Source organism: Brassica oleracea, chromosome C9, assembly GCF_000695525.1.
Source record: "Brassica oleracea var. oleracea cultivar TO1000 chromosome C9, BOL, whole genome shotgun sequence".
In the NCBI taxonomy this organism is placed as follows: domain Eukaryota; kingdom Viridiplantae; phylum Streptophyta; class Magnoliopsida; order Brassicales; family Brassicaceae; genus Brassica; species Brassica oleracea.
Window position 1 is genome coordinate 20,842,764 of NC_027756.1, and position 12,957 is coordinate 20,855,720.

The window sequence follows — 12,957 nt, forward strand, 5'->3', positions numbered from 1 at the left end:
ATGTCTGAAGTTGAATTGGAGAAATTACCTTATGATCCCGGAGAAAGGAAAAGAATATCAGAATATCCTTTAAATCAAAGAGATGAGGTAATACGCAAATATCTTATTAGAGGTCCTTGTCAACCACGTGGTCATGAATTTCCTAAAACATTGTTTACAAATAAATTGAGACGATTCAATCCATCTTGGTTTGATCTCTATGGTGATTGGTTGGAATATAGTGTGAAGAAGGACAAAGCATATTGTTTGTTCTGCTACTTGTTTAGAGATTACACTGAAAATAAAGGTGGAAGTGATGCATTTGTGATTACTGGCTTTGATGACTGGAACAAGACTGGCAGATTACAAGATCATGTTGGAGAAGTGAACAGTTTTCACAATAGTGCATTGAAAAGGGCTGATTATTTTATGAGACCAGGGCAGTCAATTGTTCATGCTTTTTATAAGCAAGATGATGCGGCTAAAAATGAATACAGGATCAGATTGAATGCTTCAATTGGTGCTTGTAGGTTTTTGTTACAACAAGGACTACCATTTCGAGGTCATGATGAGTCAGTAGATTCAGTCAACAAGGGAAACTTTTTGGCGCTTTTGAAATACACTGCAGAGTAAAATGAACTTGTGAGTAAAGTTGTTTTAGAGAATGCTCCAAAAAACAATCAGATGGTGTCCCACAAAATTCAGACAGATATAGTTCATTGTTTTGCAGAAGAAGTTATTGAATCTGTCATTCAAGAAGTTGGTCATGATATATTTTGCTTGTTGGTGGATGAGTCTGCAGATGTTTCTGATAAAGAACAAATGGCAGTGGTTTTTCGCTTTGTTGATAATCATGGGATAGTTAAAGAAAGGTTCATTGGTCTAGTTCATGTGAAAGAGACATCTTCTTTATCTCTAAAGTGTGATGTTGATTCATTGTTTGCTAAATATGGACTGAGTATGAAAAAGCTAAGAGGACAAGGTTATGATGGAGCGAGTAATATGAAGGGTGAATTCAACGGATTAAGATCTTTAATTATGAGAGAATGCAGTTCTGCGTATTATGTCCATTGTTTTGCTCATCAACTCCAGTTAGTTGTCGTGGCAGTTGCTCAAAAGCATTTTGGGGTTGTGGATTTCTTTGATAAGCTTGCTATCTTGTTAAATGTTGTTGGGGCTTCTTGTAAGAGAAAAGATATGGTGCGAGAAGATCATCTGAAAAGAATAGAGGAAAGAACTAAGAAAGGTGAAATGAAGACAGGAAAGGGATTAAACCAAGAGGTTACATTTCAAAGACCTGGTAAAACTCGTTGGGGTTCCCATTACAAAACATTACTGCGGTTGGTTGATTTGTTTCCTTCTATCATTACAGTACTTGAGTATGTCGAAAAAGATGGGAGTGATGCTATCAAAAGACGACAAGCTAATGGTCTTCTCAATTACTTCTACACCTTTGAATTTGTGTTCTACTTGCAGTTAATGTTGCTTATTCTTGGGATCACAAATAGTTTATCAAAGGCTCTTCAAAGGAAAGACTTGGATATTCTGAATGCTATGTCGCTTGTGAAATCCACCAAGCAACAATTGAATAAGCTCAGGGAAAATGGATGGAAATCTCTGATCAACAAAGTTTTTTCCTTCTGTAAACTTACAAGACTGGGTTGCTGGTTATGGATGATGAGTTTAACTCCAAGAGTTCAAGAAAAAGAAGCATTATAACCAACTTGCATCATTACAAGGTACAATGCTTTTACACTGTATTGGATATGCAAATTCAGGAGTTTAATGACCGCTTTGATGAGGTAAACACTGAATTACTTGGTTGCATTGCTTCTTTGAGCCCTAATGATTCATTTCGTGAGTTTGATCACTTGAAAGTTATGAGGTTGTCTGAGTTTTATCCTGAGGGTTTTAGTCATATGGAACAGATGACTCTTGAACATCAACTTGGTCTCTATATTGATAACATTCGCGAAGATGAAAGATTTGCTAATTTGAAGAATCTTGGAGATCTTGCATGTATGATGGTAGAGACAAAGAAACACCTTTCACATCCTTTGGTGTATCGGCTTTTAAAGCTAGTTTTGACTTTGCCTGTCGCCACTGCTACAGTTGAAAGATGTTTTTCTGCGATGAAGATTGTGAAGACTAGCTTGAGGAATCGGATAAGTGATCAGTTTTTAAATGATTGTGTTATTTGTTTTGTTGAGAAAGAACTATTTGAGAAAGTAACAAACGATGCTGTGATAAAAAGATTCCAGAAAATGGAATCGCGTAGGATTAATTTGTAAGGTGATTTTTTGAAGAATTTTATTTAAATGAATTTAGTTATAAATGATATTGTGCCCCCGGTAAAAAATTGTTCTGGATCCGCCCCTGTCATCGACTACCAATAATGGAGCTTGGTTTTGGTTTCTAGACTTGCGTGGAGAGCCTTCCATAAATCTTTTTAACATCTTGGCGTCCAAATCCTGGTTTTGTTTTTTCCAAGGTGTTACGGATAAACCCGTTATCGTAAGACCATCTCCAATGATTTATTCCATTTTTCACTTTATTCCATTTTTCACTTTAAAATAAAGTAATTCTATAATAGAGTTTGAGTTTGTTCAAATGATACTCTATTTTAGAGTAAAAAATAGAGTGACGAACAATAAACAATAAATTACTATATATTTGGAGTAAACTTATTTTTCACTCTATTATAGAATGAGAAATAGAGTACCATTGGAACATTTTTACTCTAAAATCTATTGTAGAGTGAATAATAAAGTAGGGTTGGAGATGCCTTAAACATTAGAGCATTTCCAGCTCCACTCTATTTTTCACTTTAAAATAGAATTTAAAGTAAAAATATTCCAATAGTACTCTATTTTTCACTTTATAATAAAGTGAAAAATAGGTTTACTCCAAATATAGAGTAACTTGTTTTTTTTTTGTTCATCACTCTATTTTTTACTCTAAAATAAAATACCATTGGAGAAAATTCTAACTATATTATAAAATTACTCTATTTTAAAATAAAAAATAGATTAAACCATTGGAGATAGTTTTACCATTCGTGTTCAGCACAAGTTTTCTGCAAATCCACTTTGGTAGATTATATTCTGAGTTATGTTCTAAAATTCAAAACACACTTAACAAAATTATTTATACTAGAATTTATGCTATGAGATTCACAATCAGCCTGCCATTACCTGCGAGTAGGCAAATCAAATCCTAGCTTTTGATCCCATCTAATATTTGAATTGAATTGTTTTTTTCATTTTTAAAATGTTTTAGTTTTAGCAAAATTTCAGGAGGGAAAAAACTGAGACTAAGAAAAATACTTCCGTTCATTACGGTGGACTGTCAAATTCACCTTATCTTTTATCACCAATCAAAATGTCTTGTAAGATTAATAAAAATAATATTAAATTTTTTTTAGAAAAAAAAAAGCAAAATGACAGGGTAAAAAGAAAGACGTTAACGCGACGTTAGAGTTTGAGGTTTATAGCTTAGGATTTAAGGTTTTAAGTTTAGGATCTTGAGTTTAGGATTTTAAGGTTTAGGGTTTTAGGTATAGAGTTTTAGGTTTAGGGTTTAATATTTATTTTTTGAAATGTAGGATTTTGCTTACTGTGTCAACGTTGTTTACATCGGCGTCCTTTCTTTTTTCTAGCTATTTTTTTTTTCATAAAAACTTTATATTTTTTTATTAGTTTTATATGTCACTTTGATGGGTGATAGAAGATGATGTGAATTAGAGAGTTCACGAGATGGAGTGAACGCAAGTTTTGTTAGAGACTAAAGTATATGAAACCTAGCAAAATAATACTGAAACCACAATTTCATAGAGCTGAGCGAGTTTTTTTCCTTTTGATAATCCATGGTATCCGTAGACCGAATCCCAACCGACTAGTCCCATGGGAACATATCAATTGGGCGCCAGACAAATCCAGTTACCCACAATAGAAATTAAAAATTCATATCTTTTGACGATATATTACACAAGCGGATAAATATGAATTTGGTAGGTTTCAAACCCAGGATACGCTTAGCATATTTCTAGTCGTACTACTTGACCATGCTTGTGTTGTTAGAACTGAATGACTTACATACTTGAATTTTAATCATTTAGAAAACAAAATGGTTTCGTTTCCGGTCGACATATCTATACCTTTTATTTTGTCACCAGTCGACAGATCTAGCTATTATGGTTTAAGCGTATAAAGAGTGAGTATGGATTAGACACGCACACGCTATTAACACAAGAGTCCATTACAACCATGGAATGAAGATGACGAGATGTGGAGTAGTGTAATTAGGCTTTACTTACTAATTATGATGTTAAATCGAGAGATGGTCCAGTAATGGGGTATAATTAGGTCAAAAGAGAGTCGATGTGGTTGTCAATGGTTGGCTAATGCGATTACTTATAGTTTGGATATAATCTTAATCCCAACTTGTGTCTATTTTAAGAGCCCCTGGATCTCCATATCTTTTTGGACGGCGGGACACCTAAAACCTCTCCCTTTTCTATTCTATTCTAGTTATGTTTTATTATTATAGTAATGATCATTACTATAATTTAATTAGTTTCTTAAAAAGAAAGTTATGATCATTCATAGGTAGCACGAAGTGAATACTTGGAATGAAGGAGCATTACAAAGCATATTTTGCATCACGAGGGAGACAATAAGCGAGGCGCGGATCGTGCTAATAAATCTTCGTCGAGTCCATAAACGAATAGCTCTGAACTCTTATAATTAAAAGAATAACCATAAGGGATAATTAATTAGTTGGTTCCCTGTTAGTTTTTTTTTTTTTGAAAAAGGGCATCACTGTCAGTTGTTAATTAAAGAATAATTTCAAACCGCCCACTTCCTTTTTATATTCTGTAAAACGATTCTCCAATGTTCTACACTTGGGTAAATCAATAGTATATAACCCTAGATGGTGAGTTATCTAACGAAGCCGTTTATAAATAATAATTAAAACACTACTTAAGCTATCTCGGATTAATAATGTGTAAAATCAAACGAATGTCGACGCTATTACAACTTTTTCATGTTGAGGAGTACTCTTAAAAAGTTGATCGATATTAAAGACTAGGGTGACTCAATAACTCTGTTGATTGGACGTTGTATTTAATCACAACTTAATAAATACTTGTACCAAACAAAAATCTTACTCCATATGTTTCATATTATATTATACGAAGTTTAAAAAATTTCACAAAATCTTACATATTTTATTTAATTTTTATTTAATAACCTTGTTCGGCATCGACTCAAAATTATCTCTACGGTTAGGCAAACGCAACATAGTCATAGTCAAGACAAAATAGATTTACTTATTCAGTCGCCGGCAAATAAAAACCAGTAAATACGACGCTGAAAATATAAGCGACAACGGCAATTCTGATTTTCTGCCTCTAATTATCAGTTTGCGACTGTTTAGTTTCAACATAAATGAATTTTTTTCATGTCATAGTGTAATTGTTGGCCGATGCTGCTAGTCGAAGCGTCTTTAAAACGAACATGACCAACATGTTAATTTGTTTGTATTTGATAATTAACGAGTTACAATAAAAAGTATTAATTTGTTTGTATTTGATAATTAACGAGTAAAAAATATTGATGAAATTAAAAAATTAATAAAAATACATTAAAAGTGTAAAATGACTCCGAAAATAAAAATAAACTAGAGATTGACCAGCGCACCCGTCCGGATATTGGTTTGTACATTTTATACATCGATATTTATTTTTTATAATTAGTGTTATATATTTTAGATGTATCATAATATAACTAATGATATTCAAAAGACCTGGACCGAATTAGGTAATATGGCTATTTTGTTACAAATATCCGAATCCGTTTTAGATACATTGGTTATTTAGATATTTTTAGATTCCTATACATTAGAACTGAATTCATCCAGATCGAGAATGACCCAACCCAAAACCCACACATAAATTTATAATATTTAAGCGGGACCTTGTTTCAAAACAAAAAAAAAACGATACCCGAAAAAAACAACATGTACATAAATGGATAGATAAAGTTCATTTATAACTGATTTTATAAACTAATAAAAAAATCTATTTTTATGTGTTTGACTAAAATAAGTGAAATAAAAAGAGTTTTTTGTTAAGTAAAATAATTATATGGAGTGAAAATTAAGTGGCAATAAATGTAGCACATTTTTGTTATTTTGTTTTAAGTTATTATTTTATTTACAAAAACATATCTTTGAATTATGTTTTTAGCTACGTAATTTTCCACCGATTGAAACTCAAATAAAAATGTTTTAATAAAACAAACTAAATCAAACGTTTAATCATATGCAAAACCTAGTTATTTAACATTTTTTATTTTATAATTAGCACAAAGTTAATATTGCTTAACTAATAAATAAAAATATGCACGATTATTATGGTAATATAATTAATGATGTGAATTATTGTTAAAGTAATAAAAATATTTTAATAAAACAAACTAAATCAAACGTTTAATCATATGCAAAACCTAGTTATTTAATATTTTTGATTTTATAATTGGCAAAAAATTAATATTGATTAACTAATAAATAAAAATATGCACTATTATTATGGTGATATAATTAATGATGTGAATTATTGTTAAAGTAATATAATTAATAAAATTGTTAAACTAAGTGAAATATGAAAATATAATTAATAGATACTGCTATTCATATATCCAAACAAATTTTATTAAAACTACTATTCAAGTTTCCAAACAATTCCATTGTGTACTTCAACTTTAATAATATAGATTTTAAAGTTCAGAACAATAACTGTTACAAAAACAGAGGAAATAATAAACACCTAGGACCAATAGTAATAATATAATTTGATATCAGGAGATTGAGAAAGTAGTGATGTTATGTTTTCCTATGATGGAAATTTTGGAGTTAATGTGTAATCATGAAATTCTACATATCACAAGAATCGTGATACATTATAGGGGTGTTCAATCCGGATATCGGTTCGGTTTAGGTTCGTTTTTTTCGGTTTTCGGTATTTCGGTTAGTAAAATATAACTACCATTTTAAATCCATATTTACTTCGGTTCGGTTCGGTTTATATACCGTCAGTTTTCGGTTTATTCGGTTTTATACGAAAAAACATAATTATTTAGTTTGAGATCATATTATATGAATTTTAGAGTCATATTATCAACATGTCTGAATTGCGATGTATTGTTATTTAATTATAGTTGAAGTGTTTTACAAATTAAGATTCTTTATTACTATAAAATTATGGTAATAGTTATTAACATAAAATTAACTTATGTAACAAATAGATTTTCATGTATTGTTATAAAATAGATACATATTTACATGTTTCTACTTTTAATCGGTTTTAATCGGTTATATACCAAACCATATCAAAATCCTATGGTTTTTATAAAATTATATCCATTCGGTTTATATGGTATATACCAAAACCAAACCATATTGTCTATTTCGATTCGGTTCGGTTCAGTACGGTTCGGTTTTACCATATTGAACGGTCCCACATTATATGCTTCTTTTAGACACTCAGATCCCGATCGGCCAAATTTATCTTTCATGGATCAATCATAATATGGTTAGGGGACTCGTATGGATCTAAAAGGAATAAATGAGAAAACATTTTGGACTTCAAAGATGTTAACAAAAACATTGTCAGCTCTCTTTGCGAAAATAGAAGGATTTCTTTGGGCGGTGTTTTATTTATGTGTGTTACTAGTGATCACAATACACGTAGAGACAGACTGCTCTGATTTGATTGACATGATTGATATCCAATCGACTGACCAATATTTACTTCCAAGCTAGTCTTGTTCCGTTTTTTAGCATTTCCATATCCCTAGAGCCAGGAATATGCTGAGGAAACTTTCTTACGAACGAGGTGAGAAGTAGTAGTGCTTTTCTTTTCTATGTAGATTGGTTTGGACTGAACATCTCTTTAGAACGATTTAAATTGGCCTTTTCAATGTAAATCCTCTCCTGTGTGAATTCAACCATGAAATGCTTTTGACTTGATTTCTTTCCTTATTTCTTTTTCCTACTAATTTGGGGGATAAAAATGAAAATATGAAATATTTGGGCATATATATTTTTATAAAAATGAAAGTAATTGGATGAATAGTGTGAAAAGGAGTGATGTTGATAGGGTTAAGAAAGAGCAAAGAGAAGGGTCCCGCAACACGTGGCCTGTGTAATCTCATATCTCTCTCCTCTCCTATTCTCCATATAAAGAAGGCAGAGCCGATGGAAAAAATAAAATAGCAAATCCCTAAAATTCAAGCAGAAGCAGAAGCAGAAGCAACACACACTCACAAATCTTGTAGAAGAAGAAGATGGGGTTACAAGGTCAACTCTCGGACGTTTCCTCCGATTCAATCCCTCTGATGCTCGTCGCTCTCATCGCTACTTTGTTCAAACACGTCCGCTCTTTCTTCCTCCGCTTCTCCTCCTCCGTCGTCGTCGAAGAAGATGCTTCAGCCTCCTCCGTTTACTCCAGACTCGCGAACCTCGCCGACCAGCTCAAATTCAATCGACTCTTGTCATACCTCTACGCTGATAACGCCGCCGCCTCCGATTGCATCGTGTGTTTGTCTACACTCAAGACCGGAGAAGAAGTGAGGAAGCTGGATTGCAGACACGTGTTCCACAAACAGTGCTTGGAAGGTTGGATCCAGCATCTCAATTTCAACTGCCCCTTGTGTAGATCTCCATTGATTGCCCACGGAGGATGTGATTCGATCCCTCTTGTCACTGCATCTCATTGATTTTTTCCGGGTGTTTTTGATCTCGTTGCTTTCTCCTCTTTTCCTTTTTTTTTAGGGCTATTTGTGTGATTATTATTTATATATTTTGTTTCTTCTTTTTTTTTCCGAGGAATTTCTCAGATCGGAGAGGTTCTTTTGGTTTTCAAATTTTCGCACAGTGGTTTTGTTGTAAATTTTTTAGTATGAAATGTTCTGTTGTTCAAAAATTAGAAAATCCGAAAGCTTGCAATACTCCCTGGAAATGTAATATTTCCAGCATAGAGACAGAAACCAGTGGTACTATTTTTTATCAACTTGCATTTCACTCCATTGGTTTGAATTTCGATATGACATGAATGAATCTATAACACCAGCAATTCTTAATTTTCAATTCTTCAAAGTATGCTATGTCAAATGTGGCGGCAATAACTCATCTGTTTTAAACCCATTAAACAACCTCTGATGGCTTTAGGTTATTTAGAACAAATGCCTCTGTGGCGTAGTCGTTAGAGCTTGGCAAATAAACCGAATCTGAAAACCTGAACCGAACCGATCCGATAAAAATGAATCTGAATCCATCCGAATCCGAATGAATTTTGTTTTATGGTATTTTAGGTTATGCGTATTATCCGAACCTAAATGGATATCCAAAAATTTCAAAATCCCAAAAAAGAACTTGTATCAAACATGATCTCAATTCCTAATATGTATCCAAAATACAATAAGATATTATTGAACATCTAAAATAATTATCTATCACATGAAGTTTGATGGTTGAAAGTGGCGGTTGAGCTTGAAAATTTTAGTTTTTGGTTTTGTTTTCATTGAATAATGTTTCTCAATGAGAACTTGGTTTTCGTTTTATTATTTCATTTATTTGATTTTCCTTCTATCAATAACTATGTTTATTTTTCATTTGATTTTGAGTGATCACGTTTGATGTTCATTTCTTATTTTTGAATCGATTTTACCTATGTTTTGGTTACAAAATAGGTATAAATCATGTATTTTAAAACCGAATAGCCGATTTTACTTCTGTTTTGGTTACAAAGTAGATACAAATTAGGTACTCTTAAACCGAAGAATCGATTGGGGCCCGAACCCGAAAGTATATCAGGTTGTACCGGTTCTTTGAAGATTTACTAACTCCGACCCGTACCTGATAGAACCCGAACCGGTCCCGAACCGAATTTTCATATAACCCGAATGAGGCTAATTTTGATAAACCCAAAAAAACGAAATCCAATTGGACAAAACCGAAACCTGATTGGAACTCCGTATGTCCAGACCTAAGTGTCTAGGTCGGTCTTTATTTAGTCGGAACTCTGAAGATTGAACTAATGTCTATGAAGAAAAACAACCCAACTAGAAACTCTTATTTCAACTTGTATTACGATCAGTCCAATATTACAAGGCGATCTGAGACATAAGAAACCCACATATATACAAGATAACAAATTAAGAGATTACAAGACTATATTTGAGTTTGTTAAAAACACTTATTGTTGTCCATTGTCAAAAAGCTGGAATAGCTCAGTTGGTTAGAGCGTGTGGCTGTTAACCACAAGGTCGGAGGTTCGACCCCTCCTTCTAGCGCAATTTTGTTTGTGGCTCTCCTTCATTATAATATAAGATCTCTCTTTTCTTTTCTTACTTCGTACTCTACTTGCAATTTTAGCTTTTTATTGCGAGTTAGGGAGAGCTGTATAATCGGAATATAGATATATGGTGCCATCTTCTCGACTCTGATTAAGGTTATGAAGAATAGATCTACTTACAAATGTAAGAGTACTAGTTAAGGTTAAAAAATGCACATATGCAACGACTTCATCCACGCTCTCACGACGACCAAAATGGAAAAAAAAGAAGAAGCCAAATAATCAAATGACGAAAGAAGAGGAACTAATCAATCATCTTCGAACAGATGAAGTACCAGATTCCATGTTTTCAAGAGAAGTTGGTTCCACCTGCAAAGACATTGTCCTCAACGCATCTCCATTCTGCGCTTGTCCACGCTCCTGCACCGCTCTAAAATAAGCATAAGGACCCCACCCTTCTTCGTGGTAAGGGTTAGGATAAAACTGACGGTAACAAAAGGCAGCCACAAAGAGGCCAATAAGAGCTCCAGCAAAGACGTCTTGCCAATGATGCCAGTAGTCATCCACACGCGATATCCCCACGAGACAAGCCGCGAGGAGAGGAGCAAACACAATGCAGAGCTTAGCCACATGCCCTTCTCTGTTAAAGGCCTTGACTTTACCAGATAAGTACAGCGAAAGGTAACCAAGTCCCGCGAAAGACCAAGACGTGTGTCCACTCGGGAAGCTTTTGTGACCTTCTTTAACCTCTCCTGGTTTACCATGGCATATCACACCACCCAACGCGTTGTACACCTCTTTCCCGTCAGGGAAGCAGCGCCAGTAGAAGTTAGGACGAGGGCGTCCGGTGGCGAGCTTGATGGAGTCAGTGATGATACCAGTTATCAAAACCGTGAAGAGAAGCCCGAGAATGCTGTGGTGAAGATCGTACACGCATGTCCTCTTCATGTAGAAACAGACGAAGATTATGATTGGGAGCAGCACAGCGTAGATTGGTACTGACCAGACAGGGACGGTGTTGTCGTTAAAAGGGTATTTGAGATCAGTCATCATGTCTCTACCGACGTATCTGTAGAAAGGAGATATGAGCTGCAAACCGATCTCGATGGCCACCAAGATCACGAGTATGATCCAGTCGTGTTTGTGTTTAGAGGCGACGCTGCCTCCGTGGCTTCTTATAGTGTGGATGCCGAGATCTATCTCCTGCATCCTCCCTCTCTGCGGCTCCTGTTCCTGTTCAAGAACACACACAGATCAGAATCAAGTCAGAGACATGTAATCTAAACTGGACCAGAAGGATGTATGTATAAATATAATACAACTTGGGGGTTTATAGGGTTTGAAGTCTCTGATTTGGATGAGCGTAGTAACGGAATGCAATTCATTCTCAATCGCGTTAATCATTGACCAAATCAGACCATATAAGTTTGATTGTGAAGCGCAGTTTCTGATTAGTATATTATTATTTTGTTATTACCACGACAACAGATTGCTTTACATCCAGCCAGTTCTGTCTGTATGATTCATCGCTGTCCTAAGCACAGTTCTCATTAACTATATTTTCGTTGACTTCTAACTAACTTATTAAGCTGAGCTCTTTTTCAGAAGTAATGAAAAAAGAAGATAAACACAAATGATACTCCTTTTTCTGGGAGATATTTTATTTTTGTCTCTACACATATTAAAATAACATTCAAATTCGACGATAAATGTTTTATTTTTCTGATTAAATACTTTAATAAATATAATTATTTTAAGTTAATTATAATTTACCATTCTGAATTTGCAAAAATACATAGAAAATCTGAAAAAATCTATTTTTAGAAACTTTTTTTTTGTAACATAAACATATTTTTTTGTAAGACATTTATCTTTTAAAAATTGAATAGAATAATTTGGAGGAAGTGGAACAGAGAGACGAGTTAATTAGGGTTACCTGAGAATTTCCCCAGAACTTGAGAGAAGAGAAGAACGATCCAAAGACCATCGGAATAATGAGGCAGAGAGATCGAATCTTGCAAGCAGTGTGGATTGAAGTCAAAGAGTAAAACAGACGACGCCACGAAGAATTAAGCAATGTTCTTTATGATTATGAACCACCAAGAGAGAAACATAAACTCTGGATAATATACAGAAGAAGAAGAAGAGGGAATGGGTGAAGAAGACGCGTTTGTCTTTCAATGTCGCAAACCTTTTTTGTTGGAAACTTCAAAAGAAGTGTTTGTCGTGTCTCTCCCTCCACTTGACGGTTTGTCGACATATTAAAACTTCCTCTTCTTCGATGCGTCAGATTGAATGCCACGTCAACCGGTTTTGTAGTTGACTATTGACTTATCACCGGTCTAGTTTGGCCTTCTTCTCCTTCACGCCGCGTGGGTCCTACTTTTTAGGAAAATTCAAACGATGAGTCTTACAGGCCTGTAAATATCGATCTATGTGGGCTTTATAACAGCCCTACGTATACCTACATACGGGCCTTTTCTTCTTTGCCTTGTAATTTTGCAGGACAGCTTTCTCTTGTTTAAAAATACGAAATGGTTTTTTCTGGACTTGTTAATATCCTAATATCACATCAATCACACTCGAACCTAACAGCATATTTTTTATAAACGAAACGAGAA

At 34.1% G+C, this 12,957-nt stretch overlaps 2 protein-coding genes, 1 non-coding gene and 1 pseudogene across 3 annotated transcripts; 3 read left to right on the top strand and 1 right to left on the bottom strand.

The window, feature by feature from the left end:
• LOC106314537 lies at positions 1–2,270 on the top strand (annotated as a pseudogene).
• Positions 2,271–8,226: 5,956 nt separating this feature from the next.
• On the top strand, positions 8,227–8,767 carry LOC106316131 (probable E3 ubiquitin-protein ligase RHA2B). Its single transcript, XM_013754003.1, has one exon. It carries the CDS (start codon positions 8,328–8,330, stop codon positions 8,757–8,759), a length of 432 nt encoding a protein of 143 aa, XP_013609457.1. The 5' UTR covers positions 8,227–8,327; the 3' UTR covers positions 8,760–8,767.
• Positions 8,768–10,260: 1,493 nt separating this feature from the next.
• On the top strand, positions 10,261–10,334 carry TRNAN-GUU. Its single transcript has one exon. It is a non-coding gene; the product is annotated as a tRNA-Asn (tRNA).
• A 111-nt stretch (positions 10,335–10,445) lies between these two features.
• On the bottom strand, positions 10,446–12,545 carry LOC106313039 (lipid phosphate phosphatase 1). The gene is made up of 2 exons (XM_013750759.1): positions 12,273–12,545; positions 10,446–11,569 (listed from the first exon to the last, which is right to left on the bottom strand). Exons 1-2 carry the CDS (start codon positions 12,321–12,323, stop codon positions 10,649–10,651), a joined length of 972 nt encoding a protein of 323 aa, XP_013606213.1. The 5' UTR covers positions 12,324–12,545; the 3' UTR covers positions 10,446–10,648.
• Between the last annotated feature and the right edge of the window lie 412 nt (positions 12,546–12,957).